Raw genomic sequence first — 16,121 nt, forward strand, 5'->3', positions numbered from 1 at the left:
TAATCTGTTCTCTTTCATTCTCATTGATTATAGATCAATTCAGATTTTTTATTTCTTCTTGAGTCAGTTCTGGCAGTTTGTGTCTTTTCAGGAATTTGTTCATTCCATCTGTTATCTAATTATTGGTATATGGTTGTTCGTAGCATTCCTTATAATCCTTTTTTTTTCTGTAAGGTCCGTAAAGCTGTCTGTTCATAGATTTATAACTGATAGTTACCTTAATCTCACAAAGAAATTAACTCTAAATTAGGGGGCTTTCTAGGGATGGAAAGTACAAAGAAACATGATAATCAAAGGACTGTTGAGCCCTTCATTGTTACCGCTAACAGTGAATATGTAACATCACCATTGATTCCTGCCTGGCCCGGAATATTAAGACAAAACCTTTGCTGGGGGGAAAAAATGATGTTAGGAGAGGTAGGTTTCTGCTGTCTAATACTACCCAAAGGAATCTCTCTGGGTAAAGATAGCCTTTCCTTAGCAATTTATAAGTTTCCTAAAACCTTGAACAAAACATTTGACCTGATTGTCCAACTTTGCATCCGAGAGTGGAAGTAGATGCTGGCGCTTGAAAAGCTACCGAGTATTCATTTTTCACTGTAGTACATCAGCACTTCACGAGAAATCTTATATAGATCAGGTCTTATTATAGTGAATTCCAAAGGACCAGCCAGATTTCTGGATAGTACATTTCTCTCTCGTTTTTAAGTTTCTCTAATTTTACAGATTTTCCATCTCAAAAAATGTGTCACAACATACCCTTTCTTTTTTAGAATGTAAAATCTTGAATACAGGGAGATTTCAGACTCTAAAGTAGTAGCGTACATACCCAGGCAACTGAAAGGAGTTCTAAGCATGGGGGAGATCATGATCTTTATTCGTGGAAGGGCAGAAAAGGAAAGATTCCTGAGTTCAGGATCCCCACTCTGGCAAATGCATTCCCATTGTCACCCTGGCCAAAAGTCACTGCTTATGTATGATTTTTAGTTTCATGAAAACCTTTCTGTCTCCTGAGAAAAGATTTAGATTCCCATTATAGAAATTTATTATAAAAGCACTTTTAGAAAACTAGTGTGCAACTAAAAGATAAATTGTTAAAATTAAGTGCTATTAGACATTAAATGAAGAAAAATGCTCAGTTTACTAAGAGTTTAAAACCATTTCATTATTGCAGACAAACCATTTTGGATGATTTTCTTTTTGGAAAAGATGGATTCTTTTTGGAAAACATTCTATATTTTGGAAGAGAAGCTCACACTATAAAAAGAGAAAAGGTCACCTTTAAATGAGAGCTGTCTGCCTTCCGAACAAAAGCTGTCGGTGCTGTTGTTAAGGAAATCAGCAGTATACAGACCAAATTATTGGTTGCAAACAGTATAAACAATGGAATTTTTCAAACAGAAAAGACCGTTTAAGTCGAAGAGAAGTTGGCTGCCAAGGAAACCACTGACTGGAAAGAAATTTTTATGCAGACTAGCATGATCACCTTGTGGGATTTTTTGCTTCCTCTTCTGAAAAGGGAGAGAAAGTAGGAGTATAGCAAGAAACATGGAAAAGCATCTCTTCTGCTGTAAGGAGACAAGAACTAGATCATTCTCAGTTCCCCCTAACTTTTTATTTTGAAAATGTTTATGACTTAAAGAACAAGACAAAAAACTTGGGACGCTTGGGTGGCTCAGTCAGTTAAGCAGCTGCCTTGGGCTCAGTTCATGATCTACTGGGATCCACTCCCACATCGGCTCCCTGCTCAGCAGGGGGTCTGCTTCTCCTGCCTGCTCTACCTGTAGCTCCCCCGCTTATGCTCTCTCTGAAATAAATAAAAATAAATAAAATCTTAAAAAAAAAAAAAACTTGAAAGAAGAGTACAATGTGTGTACTCCTCCCCTAGATTCACCAGTTTTTAACTATATTTGCTTTCTCGTACCCTCTCCTACGCACACAGTCACTTTCACACCCATGCAGAAAATAAGTCACAAATGTTACAGCATTTCATCTCTAAATACTTCAACATGTATTTCCTAATAAGACATTCTCTGCCTAACCACAGTACTATTATCACACCCAGGAAATTTTCCATTACTGTTTCCCCTAATAATGTCTTAGGGAGAGGGGGATTTAACCCAAGATATAGTCAAGGTTCCTTCATTACATTTAGTTGTCATAATTTTTTTCATCTTCTTTAAAGAATAGCCACCCTTCTTTTGACTTTTATGTCACTATTTCTTTAAGAGACCAGGTTACTTTTCTTATAGAAAGCCCCACAGTCCAGTTACTGATTTTTTTTTCTTATGATTATATTCTATTAAACATATCTGACAAAACTAACAAAGGAAATGTTGTGGCCTTTCTGTTTTATCACATCAGGAGGTACATAACATCAGTTTGTCCAGCTGTCAGTGATACTGTGTTTAATCATCTAACTAAAGTGATAGTCACCATATTTTTTTCATATTTTCATAGATACCTTTTTTGGGGCGCCTGGGTGGCTCAGTGGGTTAAGCTTCTGCCTTCGGCTTGGGTCATGATCTCAGGGTCCTGGGATCGAGCCACACATGAGGCTCTCTGCTCAGCAGAGAGCTGAGCAGAGCTTCCCCCTCTCTCTCTGCCTGCCTCTCTGCCTACTTGTAGTCTCTCTCTCTCTGTCAAATAAATAAATACAATTTTTTTAAAAAGATTCCCTTTTTTCCTTATAATATAGAGAAATGTGGGGTTCAGTACTTTGAGACCAAGTGAACGTTGTTCTCCTTTTTCTCCAAGATCAGGAACAAAACCAGGATGCCCCCGTAACCACTTTTACTCAACATCATATTGGGATTCCTGGCCATAGCAATTACACAAGAAAAAGAAATAAAAGGTATGCAAATTGGAGAGGAAGAAGCAAAACTGTCACTACTTACGGATGACATGATACCATATATGGAAAACTCCACCTGTTTTAAAACTGTTAGAATTCAGTCCAGTTGCTGGATACAAAATTAATATATAAAAATCAGTTTCTAATACACTAATGAAGTATTAGAAAGAAAAATCAAGAAAACATCCCATTTACAATGGCATCAAAAAGAGTACCCAGGAATAAATTTAACCAAAGAGGTGAAAGACCTGTACACTCGAAACTATAATACATTAGTGAAAAAAAATTGGAGAAATAGCAAGATTTTGTCCTCAAAGACTGAAAGAATTAATAACATTAAGATGTCCATACTACCCAAAGTAATCTACAGATTCAGTGCAATCCATATTAAAATTCCAGTGACATTGTCCACAGACCTAGAAATAATTCTAAAATCTGTATGAAACCACAAAAGACCCTGAACAGCCAAACCAATTTTGAGAAAGAAGGAGAAAGCCAGAGATACCACTCTCCCTTATTTCAAACTATACTACAAAGCTACAGTAATCAAACAGTATGGTATTGGCATAAAAACAGGCACATACATCATTAGAACTGAATAGAGCTCACAGACTTAAACCCATGTATTTTTGGTCAGTTGATTTACAACAAAGGAGACAAGAATAGAGATAGGGAAAGGACACTCTCTTTAACAAATGGTGTTGAGAAAACTGGACAGCTCCATGCAAATGAATGAAACTGGACCACTGTCTTATACCAGATACAAAATCAACTCAAAACGGGTTAAAGGCTTGATTGTAAGACCTCAAATTACAAAACTCTTCAAAGAAAACATAGGCAGTGATAAGCTCCTTGATACTGGTCTTAATGTTTTTTTGGATCTGACTTCCAAGTTATAAAGTAAATAAGTCGTTGGGATGTATTGTACCATGCAGGAATATAGTCCGTAGCATAGTATTAACATTGTAAGGTGATAGATGGGAACTAGACTTATAATGGTGACCATTTCACAATGTATGTAGATATCAAATCACTGTATTCTACACCTGAAACCAATATTATATTGTATGTCAGTTATACCTCAATAAATGTAATTTTTTTTCAAATATTTCAGATAAAAGTGAAAGTAGCCCTTTCTACTGCTCTACTCCCTCCCCTGCTATGTCTGCACCCCTTTCCCAAACTGTTAACAGTTTGGTCTATATCCTTCAAACTTTCTTTTGCTGTAGTCAGTGTAGTAAAATATTACAGTTTTGTAGTATGTTTCCATTTTAGCACAAAATATACACAAAGGACATATTTATTTATCTATTTTGCAAATATGCGATCACATGACAGATAAGGGATCATAATTGGTGTTTTACCTTATACGTCTTAGGGATCTTTTTATGTCCATATGTATCGAGTTATACATAGCTACTCTTTTAGTAGCTATATAATAGTTCATAATACAGATTTACCATAATTTATTTAACCATTCCATTACCGATATCTGTGTTGTTTCTCGGTTTTCAATATTATAGACAACAGTTAATATCCCAGAAAATGTCTTTGCGTATGTTCAAGTATTTCTGTAGATAAGATGCCCAAGAAGTATAATGGTTGATTAACTGTTACTGATTCACACTTCGGCGGGAGCTTCCTCACACCCTTACCAACACCAGCAATATTTAGCAATATTTGCCAGTCTGATGGACTAAAAAAAAGAATGGTAGCTTATTGTTTTTATTAATATTTTTCTGTTTACTAGTGAGAATGTTAGTTCATGTTTGTTAGCCACTAATTTCTTCTATGATTGCTCACTTGTCTATGGGTTTGTTCGTTTTAAGATTTCTATTTATTTGAGAGAGAGACAGAGATAGAGCACATGAGTGGAGAGGGAAGGGAACAGCAGGCTCCCCAGAGATCAAGGAGCCTGATGTGGGGCTCTATCCCAGGACCCCAGGATCATGACTTGAGCCGAAGGCAGACGCTTAACTGACTGAGCCACCCGGGCGCCCCATAGGGGTTATTTTAATGGAGCTTTTGTGTATGGTATCCCTTGCTGTCTGAATTTTTGCTGCCTAAACTGTAGAATTAAGTAGATTTGATAAAGTCTTGAGAAATCCCTTTCTGTATGTACCCTCACTACAATACCCAAAATCAAATCAATTCAGATAATATCCCTAAGTTGCCATCCAAATTTAGGCTGTCCTAAATCAGAAACCAAATAGAACCTGATAGGGAGCGAGATATATTATCATTCTCATCTTTTCTCCTTGTGTTTTGTCATCCTTTGATGTTGTGCATGTGGTTTTACACAATAAGAAATTTGTAGTTTTTGTTGAATATCTGTGGTTTTCCTGTAAAAATTCTAGGTTTTGCTTTACTTAGGTCATCTTTTCCCATCTAAGAATTTTTTTATCTATTTTCTTCTCTATGATTATTTTTAGACACACCAGAATTTTTAGATACATGAAACGTATTTTTATGCATGAGTTTTGTCAACACCTTTTTAATAGTTTAAACTTTAACATTGTTCCTAAACACCATCTTGATCAGATACCAGATTCTTACACATGCAAGGATCTGTCCTAAAGCAAAACTGTCCTGTGAATGAGTGTATTGATATTTAGATGAGGAAGTTCCTTGTTCTCTTTCAAATATTTCTTGATTATTGCTTCATTTTTCTTCCAGGTCCATTTAGGACAGAATAAATTGACTTTATCCATTTATGCTTCCTCCAGCAATGTATGCAAACATGCACTTCCTGAAGTCTGGAAGAAACTGGCTAGGGATCTGGAATCAAGGCTAAGACTTGAATAAACCCAGAAACATTAAAGCCAAATTACCTATCCTCTAATCTAGAAGAAGCTTGATGGGTTTGTAACACTGTTAAGTGTTGCCTAAGTGTTTGTTTAATGAGCTGTCGACTCATTTACTGCCTTCTTCTAGGTAAACCCTCTCCAGTCCTCCTGGCACCCCTCCACGTTCACCCCCAGATATCAACATCGTGATGCTTGGTGCACCCTCTTTGCCCTTCTAGACATTTCTCCCCATTCCCTTCCACTCTACCACACCCCCTACATATTCTACCTGGGGGAACCTCATTTGTTCCTAAAAATTCAGATACCACCTTTTCTGGGAGTGTTTACTGCATGTCACTGGTAAGATTGTGGTAGCCTTTGTGCCTCGTATTATTTGTTCCTTGTATTATTGTTATCAAACTTTGAGCTGAATCAGGACATACATGCCATATATATGTCTTATATGTCTTTTTCAGACGTTTTTGAAAAAATACAATAGCCCAGTCCTCAGGGAGCTCACCAGAGAATGAAAGGGAAGGCTTAAGATAGAAAAAAAATGGATATGAAAGCATATGCTATGTGTGATTTTTTTTTTTTTAAATCACAGGAGAGCTTTTATATCCATTTTTTTCCCCCAACCTGACCAGGTTTAGACTGTATGGCTTGTGCTCTAAGCCTTTACAACTTGAAGCAGTCATTTTGACCCAGGGAGGCATTCCACACATGGGATGTCTTACAAGCAGAAGCGCAGAGATAGGACCAAATGAGCCATTATTGTTGAGTTTGGGGGCCAGAAGGAAAAATACTAAGAAATGAAGCCAGAAGGGCCTAACTGTTCCATGAAGGATGTGGGGCGGTAGTTTCCTATCACGTGGAGTTAAGTGGTAAGTGGACAGATATTCTGAATCTCTTCTTTTTTTCCTAGTACTGGATGAACGAATACACCTCGTCCATCGGAATTGGCGTTTTTCATTCGGGCATTGAAGTATATGGCAGAGGTATGTGTACACACAGTCTAAGACTTTCTGAAGATTGTTTTCTTTTAAAGGACTTGCAGTTCATGTCTGTAGCACTTCCTGTTTTTTTCAGCTGCTTCCATACATTACTGTGGAAAGGAGAAGAAAATCTCCCCACATTCGTTTACACTGTATTTTGAGAAAATGCCCAAAGTTGAATGTATTTGGGGAGAAAGTACGTGACCGTACATTCATGTAGTTATCTTTTATTCCAAATACAGGGTCTTAAAAGATATTTGCCTTTTTGGGATGGTCTGACCGTGACAATCCTGTTCCAATGATCCTGGAGTTCCTAAGAAAACCTGCACGTTGAAAACCGGTCATTACGGTTGGACAGGAGTTGGTGCTAGAGTGTCAAACTTGAAATAACCAATTTCCTGAGGGAATTTCAGTATTAAATTTGTTTTTATAGACTTGCAAGTATGTCATTTCAAAGTTTAAAAATATCACAGCGCAAATCCCACCCTTGATTACATTTAGCTTTTTGCTCAGGAATGATGGCCTTTGTCATTAACTCAGCCCTTTTAGTCTTCTTGGTCCTTTATTACATACGACAGGAGCCACTCAAGCCAAGCAGCTCGTTATCAACAGCTTTTTCCTTGGTTCTGATTCCCACTGTTGGTGCAGGGTAATTTCCTCCAGACCCCGCCGTAAGTGGTAACTGTCAGCATAACGCAGAGCACATTGCCAGTTCCAGCAGGGTTGTAAGACCGTATTATTTGCATCATAAACTCACCCTGTAGCAGAAACGTCTTTTATTTGCCTCAGCCAGGCGGTCTCTGTACCAGACCCGCAAGAACACGTGATGGCAGCCTGCCCGGAGCCACCCGTGGAGGTTACAGACCAGCTTGCGCGAACACGAGAAAAAGGCTCATGTACCCCAGTGTGTCGGGGGCATTGATACTGTCCCCTCCTGACGCCCCACATTAGCTGCCCCTGGCTGCGGCGTAGCATAGAAAATGTTTGCTATGGAGATCCGCCCCGTGAGCTCCATCTTACTGGAAAGGCTGCATCTACCAAGTAATCCTCCCCTGCCCGAAGGGTTAGCGGTCAGATTGTTGCTGTGGGCTGCATCGTCGTCTGTGGGTTTATTTCCCCTGTTTGATTTGGCTTCTACCAAAGTTGTGTGTGTTGCTTTTTAACTGAATTTCTGTGGTGTGTTCCAGTATTTTAAGTGCCATCCAGTTCTGAGCCACATGACCATGCCTCTGTGACATAGAGAAGGACATGGGGACAATTGGCACTTGCTCCATTTTGCAAACAAAGAAGCCCAAGCTCAGCTCTGCTGAAAGTCCTGCTGCTGATCAGTAGAACGGGGACTTGAACCCGAGTGATCTTGTCTACTAGTCAGTACCCTCGCACCTGTCTAATCACTGCTCCCCTCCGTAAAGGGATTTAGGAATAATTAGAAACGCGGTCCAAGCATGTTCAGGGAGGCTTGGCCAAGCTAAGGTCAATATCTTGCTGAAAGTGGAATGACACTTCTGGAATAAATGGCTGACAACTTTTCTTACTGGAATTGAAGTAAAAAAAAAAAATATCTAAACATTACCTTTTCACATCTGACGTGATTATCTACATTGTTTTATAAAATCCCATCGTTAAGATCATTTTGACTGTTTCAAAATTGAACACCAGGCCCTTTATTTCTTATCCACATTCTTGCTTTTTCTCTGGAAGGTCTGGATCAAAAGGAAACTTGGTGTCTGCCTTGTTCGTTGACCTTTCACAATTATATTTAGTAAATGGTAAGCGAGGAGATTCATTTAAACATTTGTGATTTTGAAAATAAGTCCACCACAATCTAAGTATCTCCTCCCAGGAATTTTAGTTCCTTCCTTATCTGAAAGCACTGTCTGCTTCTGTTCTGGGTCAGAGCTGATTTCTCGTGAGCCTGTAGCACGCGCCATCCCCTCCTGGCTCAGAGATGTGCTGTGGAGAGTGTGTGTGTAGGTGTATGTGTCAATGTGGCAGCTTCTTTTTTTCTTGAATGAGGGGAATGGAATTCAGTTTTTCAGGCTTGCTAATGTTTCACTCTTACTCAAAGGTAAACCAACAGTCTTCAACCCAGGAGCTGTGCAAAATCATTGTTATTAGACAGCTTTTCCGGTAAAGTGCAAGTTTAACATCTGACCGCTTTAATTTAGAAAAAGACACACATGGAACGGACCACCCACTTGGTTCGGCACAGTCACTAGGCAGAGAGACCACATTCCCCCGTGGTAGTCACTCTGCTCTCACCAGCGTACACGAGATACGTGGACAAATCAGGATCACCTCTGAGTATCTTTCGTTAGTGGTTTCAGGCCTTTTGAATCAACTGTTGTGTACGAGTAACAGCCGAATGAGATGTTTGTGAAAGTATTGATAACCTGCAAAATATTTAGATGGTATCATTATTATCCTCATCATTTATTAAAGCTAATACAGCATTTCTGATTAAGTTTTGTGTGATAAATACTAAAAATCATGAGTTTTCTCTTTTCAGAATTTGCTTATGGTGGCCATCCTTACCCCTTTTCTGGAATATTTGAAATTTCCCCAGGAAATGCTTCTGAACTAGGAGAAACATTTAAATTTAAGTAAGTAGGGAGGATAATTTCTATTATGCTATCTTAGGTGCCAAAGCGTGTTTACAAGCATACAGAATTCATTCTGGAGATGAAAATCTAGGAAGTTAAAATGTTTCTTTAACGGTGTTGTAGTTGCTGACTGCTTAAAACCGAATCTGTCTGAAGTTGTATAAAGATGGGAATCGGCCCTATGAAATGCCTGACGTAACCTAGTCTGTTACTTGTATTCAGGACCCACGTAAGTTCCCTTGTGTACTTTGAAGACATTCTTACCTGGTAGGACTTGGGTTCTGCTTTAGAAGACGTTTGTACGGAGCAATGGTTTCGCCTCGACCTCCCGTGTGGGGGGAGAGGGAAGACAGTTACAGGTGTCTGTATGGTTCAGGTGGTAGCTGCTCTCGTGGTGAGCAGAGCATATGGGGCTGTTGACTCTGCGTACACCTGAAACTAATGTGACATTGGCTGTCAAATACAGTTTATTTTAAACTCAAATGAAGTTTAAAATTAAAAAAAAAAAATACATGAAGAGAAAAGAAATGGTGGGCAGGATTTTTTTTTTTTTTCCTGTTTAAGAGAGAGTGAAAGAGTATAAGCAGGGACAGAGAATCCCAAGCGGGCTCCTCACTTACTGTGGAGCCTGGCACTGGACTCGATCTCGCAACCTGAGCTGAAATCAAGAGTCGGACCCTTAACCAACTGGGCTACCCAGGTGCCCCATTCAGTAGGATTTTTTTTTTTAATCTTATCATTTTTCCCAATGAAAGGGACACTGTTTATACATTTGAAAAACGGAACAGTTGGTTGGCTGAGAAACTATTAGTAAGGTGTGTGTATATCACATGCTTGGATATACCAGAATACTCTGGAGCCTTAAGAGTAGTCAGCAGCACTGAGAATTTGAATGCTTGATGATCCAATTTCCATTTTTTAATGAAGGTTTGTATTTGAAGAGCTATTTAGAACCTTAGGTTCAAGGAGCTTTCAAGAAACTTTTGGGGCTGTGATCGTTAATTTGCCAAGTAAAAAGTGGTGAAAGGAGGTTGTAACCTTGAAATTCAAGATAGGACTCCACTTTTTTTTTTTTTAAGATTTTTATTTATTCATTTGACAGAGCACAAGCAGGGGGAGGTGCAGAGGGAGAGGGAGAAGCAGGCTCCCCGCTGAGCAGGGAGCCCGATGCAGGACTCAGTCCCAGGACCCTGGGATCATGACCTGAGCCAAAAGCAGATGCTTAACAACTGAGCCCCCCCAGGTGCCTCAGGGGCTACACATTTTTTTTTTTTTTAAGATTTTATTTATTTATTTGACAGAGATCACAAGTAGGCAGAGAGGCAGGCAGAGAGAGAAGAAGGGAAGCAGGCTCCCTGCTGAGCAGAGAGCCTGATGTGGGGCTCGATCCCAGGACCCTGGGATCATGACCTGAGCCGAAGGCAGTGGCTTTAACCCACTGAGCCACCCAGGCGCCCCGAGGCTACACATTTTTATCACTATGAAGTTCATCGGTTTTCTTGGCGGGTCACAGATTGGCTATAATGCCATCGTTAGGTTTCCCTTTTAACAGGACTACTGATAAAAGGGTTTTCTAAGTATTTTCAGTTTTCTTGGATGCCTAACTTGTATGGGACTATAATTCTGCTTTCTATTGCATAACATCTGTTGTAAGTCCAGGGTAGCTGGGAGTCAGGTGCAGGGCGGTTATTTTTTAATTGGTGGGGTTGGTTGACTGGTTGGTTTTAATTCCTCTCACGGTGGCACAGAAGCAGATGACATAAAAGACAATTTCTGAACGTGACTGTGGCCAGCCCTTTGGTGGCTGGCATAATTGAGCGGGAAAATTTGTGACATGGATCTGGTTCTCTGATAACCTGACGGCATACACAGGCCCTGGAAAATAACGTGTTGCCGCATTTTTAATACACGACACACCGCTCCATCAAGAAAATGACCAGGTTTGCGTCTGTATGATTCAGAAGTAGCGCACCTCGGAGTTTATTGTAGGAAAGTCAAGACTCCACAGAACTTTTGAAAAGTATCTCATTGACCTTGTAGTTGTGTTTGTTGTGGCTTTGTTAGGCCAGTCACAGTATTCCCGGGAATAAGCCAGTCCCTAAACGTGCTCTTTAGAAATACTTAATACTTTAGAAATACTTAAGACTCACACGATCGTGTTTCTTTCCTCCTCCTTTTTCTTCAAGAGAAGCTGTAGTGTTAGGGAGCACGGACTTCCTGGAGGACGACATCGAGAAGATCGTGGAGGAGCTGGGCAAGGAGTACAAGGGCAACGCCTACCACCTCATGCACAAGAACTGCAATCACTTCTCCTCGGCGCTGTCGGAGGTGAGTGCCGCTTTCTCCGCAGATCCTTCGAGCAAAAAACGGCCCCAGCGTCCTCACCGCCCGCTTTCGCAGCTGCCTGTGTGTCTCCTGCAAGCACAGGCCTTTGTGTCGGGAGCGTGGCGCCCCGTGTCCTGTAGGAATGAATGCGCTCCCCGAGGTCCGCGGCTTCCGAGTGGGCGCAGTTTCCGACCGTGCCCCCGACCACGACGCGGCCGCGGGGAGAGGGCGCACCGATGACCCACGATCGATCGTCTCCCCGGCTCCCGATTCATTTTCTTACAGCCTGGAACTTGCTCTTGAAAGAAAGCAATGCCTGAGCAACGTTTCCCCCCCAGCTCTGAAAATTGTTCATAAGTCGTTCGTGTTGCCACTCTGGAAATTTCGTTCCGCCAGCTTACACACGGGCACGCACTTGCCTTGGGAGTTTTTGAGTCCCAAGTGGGAGATCGGAGCTAGATCAGAATCGTAGGACCTGAACACAGGAAACGGAGGGAAGAAATCACAAGATTAGGAAATAAGGTCGAGCAGATTAACGGGCACTCAAAGAGCTTCCCAGTTCGCCGACTCTGGGCGGCCAGAGGCAGGGGCAGCGCCAGGCCCCGCTGGACCCGGACGGCAGGCAGGACAAATGGAGCCGCTGCCTCGGTGGCCTGTGCATGGGTGCCCGGCTCCCCGGCCCTCTCCCCTGCCCTCGCAGCTGCCACAGCTCGGCTCTCGGACAGGCCCATGGTTGGGGACACTGTGCTGCTTGGAGGATGCGTCCCGCGCCCGCCGCATGGAGGGTCCCGCCACCGTGCACGGAGTCGGCGTCTTCACGTTCGAGTGATCCCCGACGGTTCGCCCAGGTGTGGAAGCCGGAGAGGCAGCACCAGTCTTGTAGACACGCTGACACTGTCGAGGTGACCTGGTTGCCTTTCGGGAACGAGAGAAGGTGGTTCAGATCCTTCTTGACCCTGCTTGCCCCCTCATCCGGGAACCCATAGGGATCCATAAATGTTAAAATTGGCAGAGACAGTAGCAAGCACCCAATCCAGTCGCCTCATGTGACACGGCTGCTGTGCCCTCATCTGGGGTCTGGAGGAGCCGCTGGGCTGTCATCTGTTGTCACAGGGGAAGCAGCCTACACGATCAGGAACGGTCGATCCGGCTCCAGGAGACCCGGCGTCTGGATCCCCCAGCTGTTTCCGCCAGGCTGCAGACATCAGGGGGACCAAGTGTGGCCCAGGTGATGCCCGGATCTGTCCTCTCCTCCCGGCAAGAAGAGGAAAGCCCCCCAAATCCCCAAAGTTGAGTTTGGGGGCGGCCGAAAGTGCTAAACTTTTTGTGTTGCTCTCTCCTCCTCATGGGAGGGAATGTGGTTAAAAGGTTTCCAGGCCTGAGCCAAGTAGGAAGGGGAGCAGGGGGGACACCACACTGACTTTCTCACTGCTGCCCGCATCCCTGCTCCCCCCTCACTCTGTCCTAGCTGGGATCTCCCCGGACGGCTGTCACCTCTGTCTAAGGTTACTGCTAGGAGACTGTGAGGGAGATGACATAAAAGAGACCATTTCCAGGGGGACTTCAAAGTATTAAAAAGCAGTTTTTAGATACTAATGAGCTCTTGTAAAATCAGATGTCTGACCCATTGAGGCTGCTGATTATCCGGCCTGATGTGCACATTTTGTAGCAGGTTTTAAGAAAAGGGTTTAGGGAATACTCACATGTTGCTTGAACTTGGAAACACAGCTTCCTGGCCTCAAGGCATCTCAGCCTCACTCCGGCCAGAGAAATGCCCCGGCCTTTTTTTTTTTTTTTTTTAAATCCTGAATCCACAATCCTAATTGGCTGGGCTTGACTCATAGACTGAAACCCGGTGCCGTCTGCCACCCTCCCTGCTACACTGAGAGGTGGAGGCTCAGGGAACGGGACTTGCCCCTGGGAACCATTGCAGGTCAGGACACTGTCCTCGGACCCCTACACCATGAAAGTTAGGGACGCTTACCAGCCGGCCTGGCTTCCTTGCAGGTGCCCCGGGAAGGGCTTTTTCCTGCTGGGACTGGCTGTGTTGAGTTGCTCACCGGCTCTGCGTTTCCAGTACGGGGAATGATCGAACCCGTAACCAGTGGTTCTTGCCAAAACTGCAAGTGGGGGAAAGCCCGTCGCCAGAACTGCGAGCCCCTGCTGCTCCCGATGACCCCTCCCCGGGGTGCTTCAGGGTGGCTCCGGCCACGACTGGTGCAGTTGGGGGCTGGCAGCCAGACCGCTCTCCTCCCGCAGACACAGGCCCATCTTCTCTAGGCTGTTTGCTAGGTAAGTGGTCAGGGTAGAGGGAGTGGCTGTATGAACCCATTTTGAAATTTTTTGAAAACTCAGGATTTTACCCTGACGAATCCCTAAACATGATATGGCTGTCTAGTTTAGGTACATAAAGATATTTCCAGTAAGAACTCTTTGTCCCTCCTGTGCACATCCTTTTCAGATCAGAAAAGGGGCTGGATGAGAGCAGGGACAATTTTAAAAAGTAAAGTTAGGATTGCTAAACGGCACACGCTGATTTCATAACAAGAATAAACAGAAACCCCAAACCGCAGCCCCTCAGGAGGAGAGAAGGGGAGCAGCCGTAATAACCTTTCTTTTTCAACACTGCGCCTTCCCTTGTCCTAAAGAAAAACACTGCGCTCGGCCTCTCTGAGCCACTGCGAGGACTTGGAGTCCCACCGGGCTGCCGCCCTGTTCCTACCCCTGCCGCACACGACGCCGCACGCGGCTTCCACGCCCATGAGGCCCACGACCTGGCGTCGCGGACAAACAGCTGTTTGGATCCGACTGTCTCTAGGCAGACCCTCCGAAACCAAGATTCAGCCGGTTTTCCAGGCGCAATTGGAAACCCTTGGGCAGAAGCCGTGTCTTCTCGTGCGTTTGGTGGCTGGAGCACAAGAGCGCAGACCGGGCTGCTTCTCCACAGCAGACCTTTGTTTCTCACCATTCTGGAGGCCGGGGGTCCAAGGTCAAGGCTCTGGCAGATTCGGCGACTGGTGAGGTCTGTCGTGGGTCACAGGCGGGAGAGGTGAGGGGGCACTCAGATCCCTGGTTGGCACACTAATCTGTGCCCCAGGGCCAAGCCTCCCAGAGGCCCCTCTTCCATGCACGATGGTGGATGATGGCAGCATGCCAGCTTAGAGGGGACAGAAATCTTCGGTCTAGAGCGGGGCCCTTGGTGCTCACTCCCAGAGACAGAGTGCATTGGGTGGAGACCTTTTAACCTGGACTGCCTGACCCATGTGCCCTGCTTGGGGTGCCCTGACATCATAAACTGACTGTTCTAGGGGTACCCGCGTGCCCTCTGGGGTTTTACTTTTTGTGTGTGTTCGCTGTCATGACATTGCCTCAGCCCCGAAAACCTCTCAGGCCGACTTTGGGTTACTGGCCAGAGTCGCACAGGTCCTGAATGATGCATCCGAACAGGTAAAGATGGTTCGTATCGGGGCGCCTGGGTGGCTCAGTGGGTTAAAGCCTCTGCCTTCGGCTCAGGTCGTGATCCCAGGGTCCTGGGATCGAGCCCCGCATGGGGCTCTCTGCTCAGCAGGGAGCCTGCTTCCTCCTCTCTCTCTCTGCCTGCCTCTCTGCCTGCCTGTGATCTCTGTCTGTCAAATAAATAAATAAAATCTTTAAAAAAAAAAAAAAAAAAAAAAAAGATGGTTCGTACCAAAACTGAAGGTGGGCGCCACCCGGCTTTCTAAAATGAACCTTGATCCTTAGTGGGATCCCTAAAGGGGATCCTAAAGCGTATAACCGAAATCAATACTTCAGGTTCAACGAAAGGGAGAGAGAAGTTCTCCGTCTCATAAGAGAAACGCTGTGAACAGACTGGACGACCCAAGAAAAGATGGACAAATTCCTAGAAACGCTATCTTCTGAAGCTGAATTATAAGGAATAGAAAATCTGGCTAGACCTGTTACTACTAAGGAAATTGCACCAAAAACCTCCCAGCAGACCAAAGTCTAAGACCAGGCAGCTTGACTGATGAATTCTACCGAACTTCATTCAAGGATTTAATACCTAATCTCCAACTTTTCCCCAAAAAAGAAAGAGGAGGGAACACTTCCACACTCCTTTTATGAGGCCAGCAACACCCCGATACCAAAACCAGGCAAGGACACCACAAAAAAGGAAAATCACAGGCCAACATCCTGGATGAACAGAGATGCAGAAACCCTCAATAGAACATAGCAAGCCAGAGCCAACACTACATTAGGGGGATTCTACACCAGGATCGGGTGGGACTTTTCCCAGGGACGCAAAGGTGGTTCCACATTTGCAGATCAGTCAGTGTGATACGCCACCTTAAAGTGAAAAATAAAAATCATATGATCATCTCAGTAGGTCCAGAAAAGCATTTGACAAAATTCAACATCCGCTTACGATAATTTTCTCTCGAAGTGGGTAGAGCGGGAACTACCTCACCACAGTAAAGGCCGAAGGCGACAGGCCCACAGTGCCCGTCGTACACAGTAGGGCAAGATCTAGAGCAAGACAGGGGCGGCCCCCTGCCGTTCCACGCAGCGCTGTACCAGC

At 43.9% G+C, this 16,121-nt stretch overlaps 1 protein-coding gene across 2 annotated transcripts in view; it reads left to right on the forward strand.

The window, feature by feature from the left end:
- DESI2 (desumoylating isopeptidase 2) overlaps nucleotides 1–16,121 on the forward strand; it is a 43,062-nt gene that overhangs the window by 21,715 nt on the left and 5,226 nt on the right. For both annotated transcript variants that reach the window (XM_047704553.1, XM_047704554.1), the window contains exons 2-4: nucleotides 6,566–6,638; nucleotides 9,145–9,238; nucleotides 11,425–11,566. In XM_047704553.1, coding sequence (XP_047560509.1) covers nucleotides 6,566–6,638; nucleotides 9,145–9,238; nucleotides 11,425–11,566 — 309 coding nt within the window. The remainder of the gene's footprint in view (nucleotides 1–6,565; nucleotides 6,639–9,144; nucleotides 9,239–11,424; nucleotides 11,567–16,121) is intronic.

This window comes from Lutra lutra, chromosome 15, assembly GCF_902655055.1.
Source record: "Lutra lutra chromosome 15, mLutLut1.2, whole genome shotgun sequence".
NCBI classification, from domain to species: Eukaryota; Metazoa; Chordata; class Mammalia; order Carnivora; family Mustelidae; genus Lutra; species Lutra lutra.